The sequence below is a fragment of the Geotrypetes seraphini genome, chromosome 1, assembly GCF_902459505.1.
Source record: "Geotrypetes seraphini chromosome 1, aGeoSer1.1, whole genome shotgun sequence".
In the NCBI taxonomy this organism is placed as follows: Eukaryota; Metazoa; Chordata; class Amphibia; order Gymnophiona; family Dermophiidae; genus Geotrypetes; species Geotrypetes seraphini.
This window is the reverse complement of record NC_047084.1, coordinates 279645172-279666380: the sequence shown is the minus strand read 5'-3', so window position 1 is coordinate 279666380 and position 21209 is coordinate 279645172. Positions and strand designations below refer to the sequence as shown.

The 21209-nt window shown below is 43.3% G+C and overlaps 1 protein-coding gene across 4 annotated transcripts in view; it reads left to right on the top strand.

The window, feature by feature from the left end:
• CTNNA2 (catenin alpha 2) overlaps nt 1–21209 on the top strand; it is a 1640869-nt gene that overhangs the window by 1505505 nt on the left and 114155 nt on the right. For all 4 annotated transcript variants that reach the window (XM_033952687.1, XM_033952678.1, XM_033952696.1 and 1 more), the window contains one exon: nt 632–813. In XM_033952687.1, the coding sequence (XP_033808578.1) occupies nt 632–813 (182 nt within the window). The remainder of the gene's footprint in view (nt 1–631; nt 814–21209) is intronic.

Sequence of the window (21209 nt, the reverse complement as noted above, 5' to 3'; positions counted from 1 at the left end):
GAAATATTCTATAATTCAACTAAGTAATTGGCATGCTCATATAAAATCGTTGTGCTACATGTAGGTCAGTAGGCAGTATGCGATCAGTTGGTAGTATGAAGCTAATATGTCTGTCACCTATGAATATAGAATATATGTCTACATAAACAAAAATGTTTATGATTGCTGGGATGTCTTTGTGGAATAACTTGACTGGTCAAATCAGATTATGTGCGGAACACTCCATCTTTAAAAAAAAAGGCTTAAGACCAAGTTGTTTGTGGATGCTTACTTATGATATGATATGATAATAATTCCTCTGAAACTGTTTTGCTTTCCCTTAATAACAGCTAAGGGTATTTACTTATATTATTAACCAGATGTGTGATGATTTTGAACTGCAATGCTTTAGTGTATGTTTAATTTTATGTTTTTATATATGGAACTCTGGAAACCGCTGAGATTTTTGGTGGTATAGAATTTAAAAAAAAATAAATAAATATATTTACTAGTGTAAAGTGTCAAAAATGGATAACTGGGCATACATCTTTTTAAGTTCAATATTATCTCACATTGTGGCTCTTTGCTGAAACTACAGGAAAAACAACTTCAGATTTCTCATTGTAATTCACAGCTTGTTTATTCCATACAGGCTATCATGGCTCAGCTCCCCCAGGAAGAGAAAGCTAAAATTGCTGAACAAGTAGAGATATTCCATCAAGAAAAAAGCAAACTGGATGCTGAAGTGGCAAAATGGGACGACAGTGGGAATGACATTATTGTATTGGCTAAGCAAATGTGTATGATCATGATGGAGATGACGGATTTTACAAGGTAAGACAAGCAGCTTTACACAATCAGGGTAATTTGAAAACAAAACTCTATCCCCCTCTTTTACAAAGGTGCACTAAGCTTTTTAGTGCGCGCTAAACACATGATAAACGCTAACATGTGCATGTTGTCCTATGGATGCGTTAGCGGTTAGTGCATGGGTTGATTTAGCGTACCTTTGTAAAAGAGTGCCTATGTCAACCAGGAGACATAGGCACATATGTTATGCCTTTGTAAAATGTCCTCTGCAAAAGCTTCCACAAAAGGTTACGCTCCAAGGCAGGATTAACTGTGCACAAGTATCTATAGTACGCCGGTCCATAAGTGACCTAGACAGGGGCCCTCGCTCACGAGTTATTTCCGTGACTCTTCTGCAAAGATTAAAATCTTTTTTATTGATAATGCAAAGCAACATACAGTACAACGGAACCATTTTGCATGAACAATACAAACTCTACTCTTTGGTTCTGAACAAAACTGCATTCTAGCAACCTTTCTTTTTTCAGAAGTGTGCCACTTATTGGTATGTCTGCGTGACCATCTTGTGCCACGGTACAGATGCTACTATTAATAGAAAACAATCAACACCCTCCCTCCAACCCTTCCCCCCTTACATTTACAGAGTGAATTTATGGTGAGTCTAAAGTCAGGGTGAACATCAACATCCACCATTTAAAACCCTTCTACGAGCCTTGTAAGTCAACATGGTCCAGAAGGGATCTCAAGTATTAGTCAATACACATCCCTGCTTTGTTTCCCATGCTAAACTGACCCCCATACATTCCATTATCAAGAGGTGAATCATGCTAGATCTCCATGGAGGGCATGTGGGAGGATCAGGCTCAAGCCATTTAAATAATATTGCTTTCATCCCCTGCAGCATCAACCGCTTTAGAAATGTCGTTAATCCCCTTGTAATCCCCTGTTTCCCTAAAAATAAGACCTAGCATAATTTTTAAAGATGCTCCTAATATAAGCCCTATCCCAAAAATAAGCCATAGTTAAGATTGACCCCCAAAGCCCCTACCCCACGAATATCCTGACACTCCCTGACTCCATACCTGCCCAATTCACCTAAAAAAATTGCACTTGTCAATTCAGCAACCCCCACCCCAGTGAGACCTGACATACCTCCTCTCCGAGGCCTCCTAAAGCATCAGTGGCAACAGCAGCGCTTTGAACTGGCTGCTTCGCAGCCTTCCCCACCGGGGTCTTCCCTCTGCCCATTCAGAGAGCTGCCACCGCCATTGCTGTTTTTGGAGACCTCAGAGCGGAGGTATGTCAGTCTCACAGTGGGAGGGTCGGTGGGGTTCTGCTGCACAGGGGGATTAGAGGGAGGGATAGAAAGATGCTGCACAAGGGGATGGGTGAGAGGGGAGAAAATATGCTGCGCATGGAGGAGGGGGAGAAAGGAAAGAGGAAGAATTGGGGTAGAGGAGAGGAAGGGAGATATGATTATTGTACATGAAAAAAATAAGACATCCCCCGAAAATAAGATCTAATGCGTTTTTAGGACTCCAGATTAATATAAGACACTGTCTTATTTTGGGGGAAACACGGTAGGTGGTTGTATATCAAAGACCTGCCTACCCTCGCTATGCCATTGCCTGTGAGTCATTGTAGTGGCAATAAATTTTCCGATTTCGAAATGACAAGTGCTGCTCCAAATACTTTGCAAGCAAATGAGGTCTGCGGAAATACCGTCTGATTGGTTGTTGGAGAAAGAAACTGATATATATGCAGAATAGTTCATGGAAAGAGACATAAATGTGTACTGTATATGCACCAGGAAAATTGCCATAGGCACACAAATCATAGGTGTGCCTTACTGTAACCCATCATAGATGCATAGCGTCATCAGGGGAGACAGAGAACTACCAGCAAATCATGCAAATGTATTTTGTTTTAAACTTACACCAGTGGTCCCCAACCGTGTCCTGGAGGACCACTAGGCAGTAAGATTTTCAGGATTGCCCTAATGCAGAGCTAAACTGGTTAGAACTGGTTTAATGATGAACCTTAGAGGTAGGGTAAGTTTAGAGCAACGGGGCCCTTATCTCTCACAACGCCTTGGTTCCTGCTCCTGCACTGCTAATCTTCATGTCTCTCCCTCATCTGCAAGGAGCTCTGGTACACATTAATGCACATGTGTTTCCTACCCAAAAGAGACAATTTCTCGCTACCCCCCCCCTCACCTCACCCCTTAGTACATTTTATATCTACAGTAGGTAAATACACTTGTGGTGTAATGTTTCTTGTATGTCTCATATTCAATTTATTTCTGTAAAAGGCTTGTTTATTATAGACTAGTCTTTAAGCCCGTTACATTAACAGGTGCTAGAATAGATGTGTCTGTCTGTCTTTCTTTATCTCTCTCTCCTTGGCTGCTGTCTGTATCCTTCTGTCTCCCCCTCCCCCCCCCCCCGAGCAAAGCTGTCTGCCCCCAGCACCCACCTCCCCCCCAAATGTCTCTCCATGGCCCTCTTCTGTCTTCCCCCCCAGAGCAAAGCTGTCTGTCCCCAACACACCTCCCCCCAAAGCAGCCCCCTTTCCCTATCTCTCCATGGCCCCTTCTGTCTCCCCCCAGCACACCCCTCCCCCCAAAGTAGCCCCCTTTCACTCTCCCTGTCTCTCCATGGCCCCTTCTGTCTTCCCCCCAGAGCAAAGCTATTTGCCCCAAGCACACCCCTCCCCCCAAAGCAGCCCCCTTTCCCTCTCCCGCTGACTCTCTCTCTGGCCCCCTTTTTCTGTCTGTCTTTCTGTCCCTCACCCTGCCCCTGTGTCTTTCTTTCTTTCTGACTCCCTCTCTCCGCTGTCTGTCTGTCTGTCATTTTTCCCCATTTCCCTGTGCAGCACCATTTCCATCCCACTTCGCTATGCAGCAGCAACAGCATTTCCCTCCTATCCCCCCTTTCCTGTGCAGAAGCAGTAGCAGCATTTTACCCCACCCCCCTTTCCCTTCTCTTACCTTCTCTTCCCTGCTCCGTTTGGTCTCTCCCCCTTCTTGTACTGCCGTTGTCCTGCTCGATCTGGCCTGCTCCTGACCCTCCCACCGCCGACAAACCTCGGGGCTCCAGCCGTGTAGGCAGCACTTTAAACACGCTGCTTCACGGCCTTCTACTGCCGATTTCCTCTGCCATGTCTGTCTCCGATGATGTCATCAGAGACGCGGCAGAAGAAATCGGCAGAGAAGGACGCGAAGCAGCGTGTTTATAGTGCTGCCTACGCCGCTGGAGCCGGGAGGTTTGTGGAGGGTGAACGGCCGGAGCGGGGCTGCTGTCCACTGGTGCTGCCTACTCTGCTGGAGCCGGGAGGTTTGTAGAGAGCACAGTCGCGCGCCTTCAGCCCCCGCATGCGCCGTGAGGTTAGAATGTTGCCACAGAAGCACACCTCACGGCGCCACACCGCACGAATTTTCGAGAGCGCATGTGCGCTCTAGCGTTTTATTATTATTGATATTTAAAACTCACAAGTGGCAGTGTAACATTGCTGCAGTCTGCAGTCACTGACTCTCAGAAATAAAGTGGTCAACTTCCTGCTGTTTCAATATAGTGATTTCACCTTGGTAACTGAAAAGGTAGTGAAAAATTTGCAGCTTGAGGATATTTCTTAAAAAAAAAAAAAGAGTCACTACTACAGCTGTGAAGAAACAGACAAGGAGCCTGACAAAGAGTTCTAATGGGGATCTGTTTCCACCACTCCGTTCAGCTGGACAGAGAGCCCAGAGGGAGAACTGGAAACTTGCCATGATCTTTAGATATGACTGAAGCACAGCACAGGGTTTAAGTCTGGAAACAAGTTATTGTAAGTATTAGTACTTGTGTGACATCCATTTTCTTTTGCCTTTAAGGTCTCATTTTCTAAAGTACTCGTATACTATGGAATTAGTACATGATAGCACATTTGAAGATAATGTGCCATTGCTTATTTGTTCATCCAGTGGCTGAGGTGTTTCAGGTTGTACTTGTAGCCTTTTCATGCAAACCGTTTTCCTGTAACAACTTGGTCATTGCTTAACAAAACTCAATTCATTGGGTCAATGGGGGGTTGCCATGTTCTTGTCAGGAGCATTAAAAAAAGTTACAAGTGGAACTATACGTAGAATACAGCCTCAGGGCACCTAACTTGGGCGCCAGAATTTATGCCAGGTTTCAACAGGCATAAGTCTGGTGCCTAAATTAAGGCATCAGAATCGACACAATGCATGATTCTTTAAAGGGTGCCTGCCATTTATACAGTAGAATTGGTCTTGGTGCTGAATTTTTCCAGCACTGGATTTTGAGTGCCATTTACTGAATCTAGTCTCTGGTGCCTAACTTCTGGCATTCTGTTATAATGGAGGAGTGGCCTAGTGGTTAGATCAGTTGCCATAGCACCCTGAGATAGCAGGTTTGAGCCTAGCACCACTTCTTATAACCCTGGGCAAGTAACTTCAATCTCCATTGGCTCAGGTACAATAGTTAGATTGTGAGCTTCCCAGAACAGATAGGGGAAATGTTAAGAGTACCTGATTACTATTCACTGTAAACTGTTTAGGATATTACATTACATTAGTGATTTCTATTCTGCCATTACCTTGCGGTTCAAGGTGGATTACATAAGGAGTTAATTGGACATTTAGGAATACATAAGGAGTTATCTGGACATTTGGAGCGGGTTGCTGTTGGGGATTGGACATTTGGAGCGGGTTGCTGTTGGGGATTGAGATGATTCTTGCTGTGTTAGTTTGTCTTTAAGGATTTCTTGAATAGCAGGGGTTTTATTTCTTTTCTGAAGATTTTGTAGTCTGGGGTTATGACCAGTAAATTGGAGAATTGTTAGTCTAGTTTTGCTGCTTGAGTGGCCAGGAGGCCATTGTACATTTTTTTTCGTTTGACATTTCTGATTGGAGGGTGCGTGAATGGAGTGTGGGTTCTCCTACGTCTGGTTGTGGTTGTTCGGATTAGTCGGTTGTTCAAGTAGGCTGGGCAGTCTCCATTTATGGTCTTAAATAGTAGACAGTAGAATTTGAATAGTATTCTTGCTTGTATTGGGAGTCAGTGTGAATCAAGGTAAGCCGCTGTGATGTGGTCGTGTTTCCTCAATGAGTAGATAAGTCTCAGAGCTGTGTTTTGTACTGTTGTAGTTATTTTATCATGGTTGCGAGGCAGGGGAGATAGAGGATGTTACAGTAGTCTAGAAGATCCAGGACTAGGGACTGGACCACAAGCTGGAAATGTTTTCTGTTGAAGAATTTTCAAACTTGCCTTAGGTTTCTCATGGATACGTTTCTTATGTTCTTATGGATAAAATTCTGTTGGAGAGGGTGCAGAGGCGAGCCACGAAACTAGTAAAAGGCATGGAGAATTTAAGCTACAAGGAACGCCTCGGAAAACTGGGACTGTTCACACTCGAAAAGAGAAGACTGCATGGGGATCTGATAGAGACTTTTAAAATATTAAAGGGATTTGATCAAATTGACCAGGAAGCAGCATTACTGACATTTTCAGATGTGACGCGGACAAGAGGTCATAGCCTAAAACTGAATGGCAGCAGGTTCAGGACAAATGTCAGAAAGTTCTGTTTCACACAAAGAGTGGTGGGCACTTGGAATGCTCTCCCGGAGGAGGTGGTGGCAGAAAATACTGTGCTGGGTTTCAAACGCAAGTTGGATGCACATCTTCTTGCGGATCATATTGAGGGATACGGGAAATCCGGGTCTCCAAAGAGGAGCACCTAAATGGGCCTCCGCGTGTGCGGATCGCCGGACTAGATGGACCTTGGTCTGATCCGGTGAAGGCGTTTCTTATGTTCTTATGTTCTTAAATGATTTCTGTATTGTTTTGTTGATTTGTGGCTGCATACAGTGGAACCTTGGTTTACGAGCATAATTCGTTCCATAAGCATGCTCGTAAACTAAAGTGCTCGTATATCAAAGCGAGTTTCCCCATCGGGGAGAGCGAGAACCAGAAGGCTTTGCGCATTCGCAGATGCTCAAGGCCCAGCCCAGGCAAGAGGCAGGATCTTCAGGCACTGGCACATCCTGTGGGTAGGTGCTGCATGCTGGTGCCAGATTGAAGTAAGGGCTTGTGTTTAGGCAGGAGGGCAATGCTGGTTCGCAGGGGAGAGGGGTGTTCGTGAGCAGAAGGGGGGCGATGCTGGTTCTCGGGGGCATGTTTGCGAGTGGGGGGCTTGCAAATCGAGTCAATGCTCGTATTGCGAGGCACAATTTGCTCAAGTCTTTTGCTCGTCTTGCAAAACACTCACAAACCGCGCTACTCACAAACTGAGGTTTGACTGTATATAAATAAAATAGGCAATAATGTACACATTGGACAATGTTGCCATATATTTACTGACCCCCTCCATGGGAGTGGCCTAAGGGATCTGGCCAATTGGAATCTTTGGCCACCCCCAGTGCATCCCATAATGCACTGTGAATGGGTCCTAAGATTCTGGTTAGCCCAGGAGCCTAAGGCCCCTCCTCTGGGATGGGCCTTAAGCGTCTGGGCCAATCAGGGCCTAAGACCCCTACCCAGTGCATCCCATGATGCACCAGAAAGGAGAAGGCCAGCTATTTGTGAGAAGGTGGGCCAGCCGGCTGGAGGGTCATTCCACATGGAAATTTGTTGTCAGAGCATGTAGTGAAAGCAATTGACTTAGCAGGGTTTCAAAAAGGTTTGGATGTTTTCCTAAAAGAAAAGTCCATAAGCCATTATTAAGATGGACTTGGGAAAATCCACTGCTTATTTCTAACATAAGCAGCATAAAATATGTTTCATTCTTTTGGGCATCCCTCCTACTAGTGATCTTTGGGGGGTTCCGACAGTTGCTGGTGATGTTCAAGGGGGTGAGATAGGGGGTTCCAGCAAGAGGGTCATTCCACATGGAAATTTGTTGTCAGAGCATGTAGTGAAAGCAATTGACTTAGCAGGGTTTCAAAAAGGTTTGGATGTTTTCCTAAAAGAAAAGTCCATAAGCCATTATTAAGATGGACTTGGGAAAATCCACTGCTTATTTCTAACATAAGCAGCATAAAATATGTTTCATTCTTTTGGGCATCCCTCCTACTAGTGATCTTTGGGGGGTTCCGACAGTTGCTGGTGATGTTCAAGGGGGTGAGATAGGGGGTTCCAGCAAGAGGGTCATTCCACATGGAAATTTGTTGTCAGAGCATGTAGTGAAAGCAATTGACTTAGCAGGGTTTCAAAAAGGTTTGGATGTTTTCCTAAAAGAAAAGTCCATAAGCCATTATTAAGATGGACTTGGGAAAATCCACTGCTTATTTCTAACATAAGCAGCATAAAATATGTTTCATTCTTTTGGGCATCCCTCCTACTAGTGATCTTTGGGGGGTTCCGACAGTTGCTGGTGATGTTCAAGGGGGTGAGATAGGGGGTTCCAGCAAGAGGGACTGGGCATCCCTCTTACCAGCAATGTTAAGGGGGTTCCGGCAGTGGCGATGTTTGGGGGGGGGGTGGGTCTAGCAGGAGGGACTGGGCATCGCTCCTGCTGTTAGTCTTATTGCTGGAGGGAGATCTCTTGCCACGATAAGCTGAGCAGCAACCCGATCTCTAACCGGCGCCTGTAACATAGATGCCGGTTAGTGAATTGGGTTATTAGGTGGGCTTAGGTGTCTGTCCATGAGGACAGATGCAATTCTCTATAGGATGCATTTGTGCGATTCTCAAAAGCCACTTAGGCAGCTCCTGAGACTGGGCGTCCTATAAAGAATCCAGCCCTAAATCTTTAGCTAGATACTTAGTCATCCAGCGATGAACAAATACAATGAAGTTTTGGGATATTTTGATAGTTCACCATTTATAAAGTTTTCTGGCCTTCTAATTGGATTAAATCATTAAAAGCAACCCGCTGAGTGTGTTATCGCATTTTCAATATGATCACTGCATCCTGGGATTTGCCACTTATGTGAACCCCATTCTGCTTGTGTTTACAGTACATAAAATACAATTCTGGTTTCATTCTGATAGACTGATCTACTGTATAAACATTTCTAAGCTTTAACCTCTCACTGTCTTCAAATATCTCTCTCTGCTGTCACATTTTAGATACATTTTTCCTCTCTCAAATTTAACATGACAAGCTATGAGCTCATCTCTTCTGACCCTCTGCCTTCAAATGTGCTTTTACTCTAACCTTGGAAAACCAATCCCTCAGAACCTTTCGTCTCTTCAGTTACTAGTCTGTCGTACAGTTTATTGCAAATGATTTGTGCCCTCTGTTTCTTCACATACATCTTTTCCTTTCATCCTCTTTTTGACCTTCTTAATATGGTTCATGTGCTGCTCTCCCTATCGAAACATCTCTTGTCAAGATAGTAAGCTAACTCATTTGTGTCATCTTACTGGTGTGTTTCTAGGATTTTCCTTCATTAACTCTTTATAGCTTTTATTTTTTCATACAGCTACGCAAATGTGGTTATTCTTCAAACCCCATCCCAGTAATTAATGTATTGCTCAGTAGATCTTCCACATCTTTAGTTTGTTGAAGTGCACAGATTGTGTTGGTGCAGAAGCCTCACTATCTGATCACAGCAAAGTGGGCTATGAGAATACTTTGGAACACAAGAAATGACAGCAGTTAAAGATCCAGTCTGCCTAGTTATATCCTCACCTTAGTATCTCCCCACTCCTTTCACACCACCTAAATGCCCCAAGCCTGCTGAAACTCTACAATCATTTCATCTCCCTCGGGAATCCTCTGTGCTTGTCCTATGCTTTCTTAAATCCAGATACTTTCAGTGGCGTGTGGTCAGGACTTTTAGGGAATTCAGGGAATCCCCAGCTCTACAGCCAGTCGCACTGTTCCCTCTAAGCTGAGCAGGTGTCCTCCAGCTGCATTGCTACCACTAGGGGGTGGAATATTTTCAGTCGCTAAGAACAGGTATGTTCCCTGAAGTCCTGCAGAACTTGCCTGTCCCTCACAATTGAAAATGTGACAGTAAAACAACACCCTCTACTGGTGAGACTGTGGGTGGAGGACTCCTGCTCAGCTTAGAGGGAACTGCATCTTGGTGGAGGCGCTGGCACCCAACCTCCTCTCCAATCCCCTGCTCCTTCCCACTCCTCTTCTGCCTTCACTTTCCCTCCACCATACCTCTAGCTCTTGGTGACGGGACTAAAGTGCGTGGGACAATCGCACGAGGACAAAGGAGCTCAGACAAATGCGCGCAGGACGTCAGTGCCCCAGATTAAAAGTTAAATTTAAAGTGCTCTGAGGGGGGGAACCCCCCCACACTTTGCTTAGAAGTGTTGGCGCTGCTGTTGGGGGTGGGGTTGGGGAACCCCCCCCCCCACACACACACACACACACACACTTAGAGAGGAAACTGTAGTTTTTTCCTAAAAGGAAAAAAAAATACTTTACTCTGTAATAGGGGGGGGGGGGTCCACCCCCGAACCCCCTAATGGCAGCACCAACACTTCTAAGTAAACTGCGGGGGGGGAGGGGTTCCCCCCAAGCCCCCTTTCAGAGCGCTTTATATTTAACTTTTAATCCGGCGCGCTGACATCCTGCGCGCATTTGTCTGAGCTCCTTTGTCCTCGCGCGATTGTCCCATGCGCTTTCATCTATGTACCCTAGCTCTCTGCTTGTGTGAGCAGCAACTCCTACCTGCTGCTCATGCCAGCGCCAGCTTTCCCTCCAACATCATTTCCAGGCCCCGTACCTAGGAAGTCAGGTAGAGGGACAGCTAACGCCAACACGAGCAGCAAGTTGGTAATGCTACTTGCGCCGGGAGAGTTAAAAAGGTACAGGGAAGGGGGTGGGTGTACGTGGTAGGAGGGGCTGGAGAATGATTGGGGCAGAAAAGAGGATGGGGAAGGGCACCATTGCCCCAGGCATCTCACCCTCACTACGCCACTGTATACACAGCCTTTTTGTGTGTGTGTGTGTGTGTGTGTGTGTTTACTTTTTGCTTGTTGCAGTTTGATTTGTTGAGCAGGTAGCCTGCACAACCAGCCAAACTGCATCAAGCAAAAAGCAAACTAAAATAAAAAGCAGGCACTAGGGCTGGGGATTCACCCAACCCCCGTAGGCCCTGACAGTATTGATCTGAATTTAATTGGTTGAGCAGCTTCTGCCTGCTGCCTGCTCAACCAATCAAATTCAGAGCAGTGCCCTCAGGGCTTTCAGGACCCTGACCGCATACCACTTGCTCATATCCAGCACCTCTGCTGGGAGGCTCTTCCACATATTCACCACCCTTTCCATAAAGAAATGTTTCCTTGGGTTACTTGAGTCTACTTATTTTAACCTTCAGTCTATAATCCCTCATCCCAGAGCTTCCTTTCATTTAAGAGACTTGTATCCTGTATGTTTATACTATGGAGGTGGTTCTATGAAGAGGAGTTTCTTTTAGGTGCCAAAACGTTTGGCGCAGGGGGCGATCGGGGTTCGGTGGGGGGAGGCCCTTGCGTCGAGGGCAGGAGGTCTTGGGCTCCCTCCTGCCCCGATCTTGTCGGGCAGTTCGAGTGTGGCCGAGTCAGGAGGGCTTGGGCTCCCTCGTGCCCCGATCCTGTTGGGGAGGTAGGGGGTGCCGCTGGGCAAGAGGGCTTGGGCTCCCTCTTGCCTTGATGTCGTCGGGGGTGGGGGGGATGGATTCTGTAACCGGTGTTGGTTTTGACAGACACCAGTTACAGAATCCAGCTTTTAGGCAAAGGAATGGCTCCTCCTTCGCCTAAAAGCCCTTGTTTGGGGCTTAGGCTTTTTTATATGGTATAAGTTTAGACGTCTGGGCGTTTAAACAGCTGAACGTAGAGGCAGGCCATTATCAAAAAAAACTTCCTTTTGGACGTTTTTTTGATAATGGACATTTTCCCTGCTTCTACTTTCAACGTTTAAGGCCTTAGGCCAAAAGGGGACTTGAACGATATTTGGATTATGCCCCTCCACATATATATAATTTATATGTGGAACTGTATGCCCCACCCTTAAAGACAGGAACCAATTGGGTGCATATGTTATAGAATAATAGCACTTGTATGCATGATTGGCACCATAAATTGGCCTTTATGCATGTAAGTACAAAGCACTATTTTATAATGTATGTGTCAGAATAATTTAGCATGTAAGTTAATGTGGGGTAAATGTGTGAGCAGGTCACGGATAGGTCATGGGCATGTCTCGAAGGAACGCATTTACTGCTGGATTCTGTACAGTATAGATTGCCCTAATTTGTCAGTATTAGCGTATAACAATTAATATTAAAAAATCAAAAATCTGTCATTTTACTGCTGCAAAGGTAAATGTGATGGTTTACATATTTTAGTATGGCATAGTAGGAGGGGAGAGTATGGCACAGTGGTTAAAGCTACAGCCTCAGCACCCATGCTGCTCCTTGTGACTCTGGGCAAGTCACTTAATTGCCCCAGCTACATTAGATAGATTGTGAGCCCATCAGGACAGACAGGGAAAAATGCTTGAGTACCTGAATAAATTCATGTAAACCATTCTGAAATCCCCTAGGAGAACATTATAAATATATAGGATGCCAATTATCCAAACTCAAATTTTCCAGATGTCCAATTATCTGGATCGGTTCTGTCTATTGTTTAAATTTATACGTATATCATAATCACAAATAGTTTGGCTATACATAAGCCGCAAAGCCAGCACTAGGGCCCAAGAGGTGCCTCCCGCATGGATGCAATAGTTTCAGTAAGAACACATCACACAAGAAGAATCTAAAAAATGACAGAACAAAGCTCTGTCACAGGAAAACCCAGGCAGCCTCACCAACCTCACACCATGACACAGGTACCAAATTTTACAACCCCGAACCTGAGCTACTTTTTTCACAAACAGTATAACTGGCTTTCAACCACCCCAATCCTCACTTTAGTATCTCTCCACTCCCTTCACACCACCTAAATGCCCCAAGCCTGCCAAAACTCCTCACAACAGCCTTCACCAATCAACCCCTTTAACATTCTACTAACCAATCATCCTTCTCTTTCCCATTCCTCTCATTCAAGCTGTATACTACCAACCTATCGTCCCCCAGCCACACTCATGCACTACCTAACCTTCATATCCACATACTCCAAAAGGAATGTCCAATCATCTGGACTGCTCTATGCTGAGGTTAGTCCAGATAATTGGTGTCCTACTGTACTTACTTTGTACCTGAGGGAAAGAAGTGTTAAGTGACTTGCCCAGAATCACAAGGGGGGAATTGAATTCACAACCACATGGTGCTGAGGCAGCCACTGTAACCATTAGTCCACTCCTCCACCCCATGCTAAAAATGTCCTTAGCATGTGGGAAAGATCCATGTAAATGTACTCTAAGGTTACCTTTTAGTAGGGCTGTACCAAATATATTCCCCCTTTTACAAAACCGCAGAAATGGTTTTTAGCACAGGCCAGCGTGCTGAATGCTCTGCGCTGCTCCCAACACTCAGAGGAGCTCTATGAGCATTCAGCATGCCGGCCAGCACTAAAACCCGCTTTCGTGGTTTTGTAAAAGATGGGGATAAGAACATAAGAGTTGCCATACTGGGACAGACTGAAGGTCCATCAAGCTCAGTATCCTGCTTCCAACAGTGGTCAATCCGGATCACAAGTACTTGGAAGATTATACAGAGGCCCTTAGTGCCCCAAATGCATTTTTTGTATTTGGCCAAATGCAAATAATGCATTTGTGGCATTAGGGGACCCGAATATTAAAGTGCAGCCTAACTTTTTAGTGCTGCTTTACAAAAGGGCCCCTATAACAGGTGTTAAAAACTTTTGCTAAAACAAATGTATGACACAAACTGAAAAATAAAAAACCAGAAAATTTTTGAAAATACAAAAAAAAAAATGTGCCTGAAAATATCCCCCCAAATAAATTCATACTAGACCTTTACACATTAGGCCCCCTTTTATCAAGCTGGGGTAGAGCATTTTAGTGCTGACCAGTGAGGTAAATGCTCTTGATGCTCATAGGAATTGAATAAGCGTCAGAGAAATTACATCACCGTTTAGAATTAGAACACACTACCGTGACTTGATAAAATGGGACCTTAGTGACTTATTATAAAATTATTTTTCATCTGTTTGCAAGAATTCTGTGTAATGCTTAATACAAAAGTAAATGTTAATACAGTAGTTGCTTTTGATTAAAACTGAAAAGCTTCAATGCAGCCAATTTTCCAAATTTATACAGCAGTTCTTTGGAAATAATCTTCTGGTAATTCTTATGTGTCAAATCAAAAACTCTTCTTACACTAATATTTCTCTTAATTTACAATACTTTAATAAGGATTAACTGTCAAGAATCCCAGAAAGAGTCAATATACTCTGGAGTATTATTTTATTTTAGAGGAGATTTAGACTTTTAAGAATATATTAAGAAAGTTAGGATATGTGAAAAGTAATTTATCCCTATGGGCATTGGAGCGATTACCGCGGCTTTGTAAAAGGAGCCCTAATTTTAAAAATGTGCAGATATGATATAGTAACTATGAGTAGTCTATGCTTTTTTATGTTTATCTGCAATGTCATTCAGTCATCGTGTAATAACTTGAAATACTCTGTAACTTTGCATGCACTATTATAAAAGAAATACTGGTATGTCGCACAATTTTTATCGTTCAATTTAATTAACATGATCTTCCTGGACAAAAGAGACCTAGAAGGGAAAAGTTGATCAATATATTTGCCTGCTTTATGTATATATATATGCGACCCCCCCCCCCCAAAAAAAAAAAAAGAGACAGTGGATTTTTCAGAATCACTGAGAGTAGGGTTACCAGATTTTTGGAAACAAAAATCCTGACCCATGGCTCCACCCCACAGCCCCGCCTCTAATCCCACCTACCTCAAACTATATGCTCGTTGGGACAGCATCTGTGCATGCACATTGAGTCACTGCGTTTCCTCTGAACACGCACAGATGCCGTCCCAACGTCACTCATTGCTAGAAGCTTTTCAAAACCCGGACCAAAGAGAGGTTAGTCTTTTTCTTCTTCCCCACCATCTATGTCTCTGTCCTCTCTTTCCTACTTGATTTCAGAGGATACTACTCTTGGCCCACATCTCATCTTGCTGCCTTCTGTTTTAAGGCCAATGCCAGTGATTACTGATCCTGGCCCCTTTTTCTCTTAGAACCATGCTGGTTGCTGCTGATCCTAACATGTAGCCTGCCTGACCTCAAGATATGACCTACTTGAGCTTTTTAGAAATAAAAAGGTATTTTTACCTAATTAGCTAGCATACATTGTTTTTTGAGCATTGTCACAATTTGATGGATATACAGTTTAAGAAGATATTTACAGATTTTTAAATGTTCATGTGGCTTCAGATGTATAGATTTCTGATCATGTGACATTGCCAGAGGTTATGGTAAGAGTGGAAAGCGTAGCTGGTTTTAAGAAAGGTTTGGACAATTTCATGGAGGAAAAGTCCATAGTCTGTTATGGAGAAAGACATAGGGGAAGCTACTGCTTGCCTTGGATCGGTAGCATGGAATGTTATTACTCTTTGGGTTTTGGTCAGGTGCTGGTGGCCTGGATTGGCCACAGTGAGAATGGGCTACTGGGCATGATGGGCCTTTGGTCTGACCCAGTAAAGCTATTTTTATGTTCTTATTTGTGTGTTCAATAGACATGTAGATTTCTGATCATGTGCTTATTGCTGAAAAAGCCTGGACAACCCTAACATAGAATGTAAGTGTCTGTAAGGTAGTTTAGTATTTGTACATATGCATTATAAATACTGAGGTGCATTTTTGATAGGACATCTAAGTCTGAGTTTTGATGTTTTAGGAAAGACGTCCAGAAATCCAGTAGAGAAAATGTCCATTCTCAAAACAGCAAGACATCTTTTTTTTCTTTTTTTAAAATATTCTATGTAGACGTTTTGGTACTTAGTATGGCTATCTTTTTGGCCATTCTCGAATCTAAATAAGTCCACATGAAAAACACACAAAGGTTTTTTTCTAAGTAGTCTGCATTCTTAATAATCTGCTCAGACAGCTGAGCATAGCAGAGGGGCTCTTCTAAGAAGTACGGTAGTAAATTTCACATTAAAAGTCCCAGATACAGATATCACTATATCTTGCTTATATTGTATGGTGAGCCCTCCAAAACTCACCCAAAACTTACTGTACCCATTGTACACCGCAACAATGGCCCTTTTGCCTGCAAGTGTCACCTTTATGTAGGTACAGTAGGTTTTTGAGGGGTTATCATACAATATAAGCAAAATGTGGTGACATCTGTACCTGGAGCTCAAATGTTTGTGTTAACATCTGAAGCTGCTTGAGCTGAAAACTTTCAGCATCCCCTCATAATACAAGCTATAATGTACTGGTTTTTTTTTTTACATCTTTGGGTGGTGGGAGGGTAGAGTTACTAGATGTCTGGATTTCCCCAGATATGTCCTCCTTTTCGAGGACATGTTCGGCGGTCTGAATGGCTTTTCAAAACCTGGCACTTTGTCAGAATGGCACGTGCGTAGATGCAACGCAATGATATCACGCACATGTGCTCATGCATGTGACGTCAACATATCATACCAGCACATGCTATCCCAAAGAGCAAACAGGTTGAGGGGGAGGGGCTGGGGGCAGAACGGAGTGTGACTCAGGTGGAATGGGGTAGGCCAGGCAGAACTGGGAGGACCTGAAGGGCCTGGGGGCGGGGCCTTGCGGTCCGGATTTTCTCTCCGGAAAATCTAATAACCCTATGGGATGAGGGTCAGTAACCATTGGGGGAGTAAGGGGGGTCATGTCTTAATCCCTCCAGTGGTCAACTGATCAGTTTGGGTACCTTTTGAGCATTTAGATGCTTTTAAAACAGGTTTAGCTCCAAGCATCTAAAAAAAAGCCCAGGGTCTTTTGTTAAAGGTTTTATTATGCCTGACAAGCATCCAAGTCCTAAGCCTGCCCAAAACATGCCTCCACTATTCCCCTTTAAGGTTTGGATGCATTGGAAACAAAACAACAAGAAAGACAACTAGAAAGTCTTGGACGTTTTGACTAGTAAGATACCCAAATGCTGTCTTTTGGACAACTATCTTTAAAAAAAAAATGAGCCCCACTGTATATTTTCTGTTGTGTTTTTCATTAGTGTCCTCCTGGTGAGCACTTTAGATTTATACTTTTACCTTTTTAATCCTAATGCTGTGGTATATCAAATAAACTTGAAGTTTGAAATTCAACCGTGAATTCCTGTCCAGGATCAGGTACTGCAATCTCTTCCTTTTTTTTTTTTGAGGGGGGGAGAAAAGACTATTGAGCTAGCCATGGGCCATAAGAGTTTTGGCCTCTGGAACGTTTGAGACCTTTTGGTTGCCTTTTCTACTGTTCTCTTGAGGGGTGCCTAGTTTCTGGTTGGTTGGGACGGGTTTGGGTGGGTTGGACTGGGAGGCATTCTATTTGAAAAGTTGTGAACTGTTGAATCTTGTTTGTTCTGGTTGTGTTGGCTGTATCTTTTGCCTTCATTCACAATAAAAACAGATTTGAACATAATTTCAATCATTACATGTTGCCTTATATGCTGTGCTTTTTACAATAATGTTTGCAGGGAACTTTTGCTTTGAAAATACATTTTATTAGTTAAATACATTTGACATTTTGGAAATGCTCATGTATATGTTGCTGTGTGCATTTCTAACCTCATCTCTTTCCCTCAGTCTTTTGCTTGTTCTCTACATCTACACTTTCCACAGTATCTACTGCTCAAACAATTCTGAAACCTCAAGGGATATGCATTCATTAGTGCATATTCAGTTCCTCACCACAGCTTTAAAAATGTAGTGCATGCAAAATCAATTTAATGCATGTTAATGTATAAATTAGCATTCATAGAATGGATTTGTGTAAGTTAAGAAGTTCTGCACATGTTAATGTGAATGCCTTGAATGAACCTCTTTGCACATATTAACAAAATCTGCAGTGGGGGAGACACTGTGGAAGATGTAGTTAATATGAAGAGAGATCAAGGGAAATTTGTTGGACGGTCTAGAATTTGTCAGTTAAGATTTAGAGGGGCATTTTTGAAAGGGCATCCAAGTCAGAATAGGGATGTCCAAAATGGACATATCTCACATGTATTTTCAAACAGGATACAGCCTGTTCAAAAATATGTGACATAGATGCCTTTGCTTTGGAAATGTCCAGCATAAGCATCCATTTTACCAACTGAAAAAATCAAAAGTTTGAATGGAAGAAAACAAGGGACATGGATGTCTGCATAGCAGCATTAATAGAAAATAGCCACACAGACATCTGTGCAGAACAGTCAATCCTGACGGTTATAGTGGACTATAACCAAGGGACCCAGGTTTAAATCCCACTTTAAGAAAGAAAGAAAGAGTTATTTATTTGTGAGCCCTCCAAGAACATAAAAATAGTTACTGTACCTGAAGGTACACCACTTCAATAGCCTTTAGGCTTGCAAGTGTCATTTATTTAGGTACAGTAGATATTTTTTTCTCTTTCTGTAGGGCCCACAGAAAAAAAGAAAAAAGAGCTGTAGTAGGATTTGAACCAGGATCCCTTGGTTTACAGTCCACTGCACTAACCTTTAGGGTCTGTGTCATACCTGTCTGCTACTTTCTTAAGAACGTCCATAATACCTGAAGCTGTCATAGAGCCTGGTATCCCCTTCCTATTTCATTTTCAGGGGAGAGGAAAGGGGACAGCAACCACTGGGGGTTAAGGAGGTGTTAGGCCTTATTATCTCCAGTGGACAGCTGCTTAGTCAGAGCGCATTTCTATAACTTGGATGCTCCTGAAACAAGTCTGAATAAGGACATCCTTCATTTTAGATATGGATGTTTCTTCCCCTTTGGTAATCACTGTTGCATGTTCATATTTCAGGCCCTCCCTAGTCAACAGAGTGTGGATACTAAAATGTTCATTAGCCTTTGCCATAAAATATATCAGGATAAACTTAAACATCTCAGTGTGTATACTGAAGACAGTTGGAGAAGGGAAATATGATAGAAACATTTAAATATCTCCATGGCATGAATGCACAGGAGACGGGCCTATTTTAATTGAAAGGAAGTTTTAGAATTGGGGGCATAGAGTGAAGGTAAAAGAGAGAGAGACTTAGGGATAATCAAAGGAAATGTTTCTTTATAAAACGAGTGTTTGATATGAGGAACCTCCTAGTGAAGGTGGTGGAGATGAGAACTGTATCTGACTTTAAGAAAAGAGAAGATCTCTACGGGAGAAGAAGTGATTGTAGAATTTATTATTTGATATAAATGGGCAGACAGGATAGGCTGTATTATCATTATCTACCATCATTTTCTTTGTTTCTATGCTCAAATTTTATAAAAACATTCACAAAAAGGGAAACTTTAACTGAACATGTTTTTCCATTGAATATCTTTAGAAATCTCCAATACACCCTGGTAGCTAGCCCATGAATTAGCATATATGTAAAAATGTTAACACTTTGTCCAAGGTAGATGTCAAAACTGTAGGGATCTGGCAAAAATAACATAAGAACATAAGAATTGCCACTGCTGAGTCAGACCAGTGGTCCATCGTGCCTAGCAGTCCACTCATGTGGTAGCCCCAAGGTCAAAGACCAGTGCTCTAAATGAGTCCAGCCTCACCAGCGTACGTTCCAGTTTAGCAGGAACTTGTCCAACTTTGTCTTTAATCTCTGGAACAGACTCCGGAAGAGAATTCCAATTTTCTAGCACTCTCTGGGTGAAGAAGAACTTCCTTACGTTTGTAAGGAATCTATCCCCTTTCAACTTTAGAAAGTGCCTTCTCGTTCTCCCTACCTTGGAGAGGGTGAACAATCTGACTTTTTCTGCTAAGTCTATTCCCTTTAGTATTTTGAATGTTTCAATCATGTCCCCTCTCAGTCTTCTCTTTTCAAGGGAGAAGAGGCCCAGTTTCTCCAATATCTCACTGTACAGCAACTCCTCCAGCCCCTTAACCATTTTAGTTGCTCTTCTCTGGACCCTTTCAAGTATACCATGTCTTTCTTCATATATGGCGACCAGTGCTGGACGCAGTACTCCAGGTGAGGGCACACCATGGCCCAGTACAGCGGCATGATAACCTTCTCTGATCTGTTCGTGATCCCCTTCTTTATCATTCCTAGCATTGCGTGGACGGCTTCATCAACTTGTCGATCAGAACTCCTAAGTCTCTTTCCTGGGAGGTCTCTCCAAGTACCGCCCCAGACATCCTAAACTAAACTAAACTAAACTAAACCTTAAGTTTATATACCGCATCATCTCCACGGATGCGGAGCTCGGCACGGTTTACAAGAACTAAAATATAGGAAGAGAAGGAAAAAAAGGTTTACATGAACTTATATATAGAAGAGAAGAGTAAAGGGGGATAGAATTACATTTTAGTGAAAAGCCAGGTTTTCAGTTGCTTGCGGAATAATTGGAGGGAGCCCAGGTTCCGCAATGGGGTAGTAAGGTCGTTCCAAAGACCTGTGATTCTGAAGAGAAGGGATTTTCCCAGTTTGCCTGCATAGCGAATACCGTGTAGAGAGGGGAAGGATAGTTTATACCTTTGAGCGGGTCTGGTAAAGTCAGGACTCGAGGAGTTATAAGATAGTGGGATTAAAGGAGGAAGGATGCCATGAATGATCTTAAAAGCCAGACAGGAGCATTTGAAATGGATTCTGGAAATAACTGGGAGCCAGTGAAGTTTGGCTAGGAGTGGGGAGACATGGTCAGACTTGCGTTTTGCAAAGATCAACTTGGCTGGAGTATTCTGGATTAGCTGGAGTCTTTGAAGACTTTTTTTGATAGGCTTAAGTAGATGGCATTGCAGTAGTCTAGTTTGGAGAGGATGATGGATTGGACAAGGACGGCGAAATGTTGTTGGCGAAAATAGGATCTTACTTTCCTCAGCATGTGGAGGCTGAAAAAGCATGATTTAGCCAAGGAGTTGAGGTGGTCATTGAGGGAGAGAGAAGAATCGATAATGATGCCAAGGACCTTGCTTGAGAACTGAGGGTAGTGCGAAGAGGGTTGGCAGGTGTTCTAATTTTGGACAGAGCCAGAGTATTTTGTTTTTGATTCATTCAATTTCATCTGTACCGAGAAGGACCAGGAATGGAGTCTCATTATGCAAGCTGTAATGTTCTCGTGGAAGTTAGTGAGGTTCTGGTCTGTCTCAAGGAAGACAAGGATGTCATCAGCGTATGTGTAGATTGTTTCAAGGGGGGATAATTGGAGAAGTTTCAGGGAGGACATATAGATGTTAAAAAGAATAGGGGATAGGGGTGATCCCTGAGGGACACCGCAAGATGGTGTCCAAGGAACGGACATGGTGCCATTTGTGTTGACAGTGTAGGAGTGAGAGCGTAGGAAGTTTGAGAACTCCTTTAGGACGGTAGAGTCAATTCCTATCTCGGAAAGTTGATAAAGTAGTATGTCGTGGTGGACAACATCAAAAGCTGCATTAGTGCATGAGATTTTTGT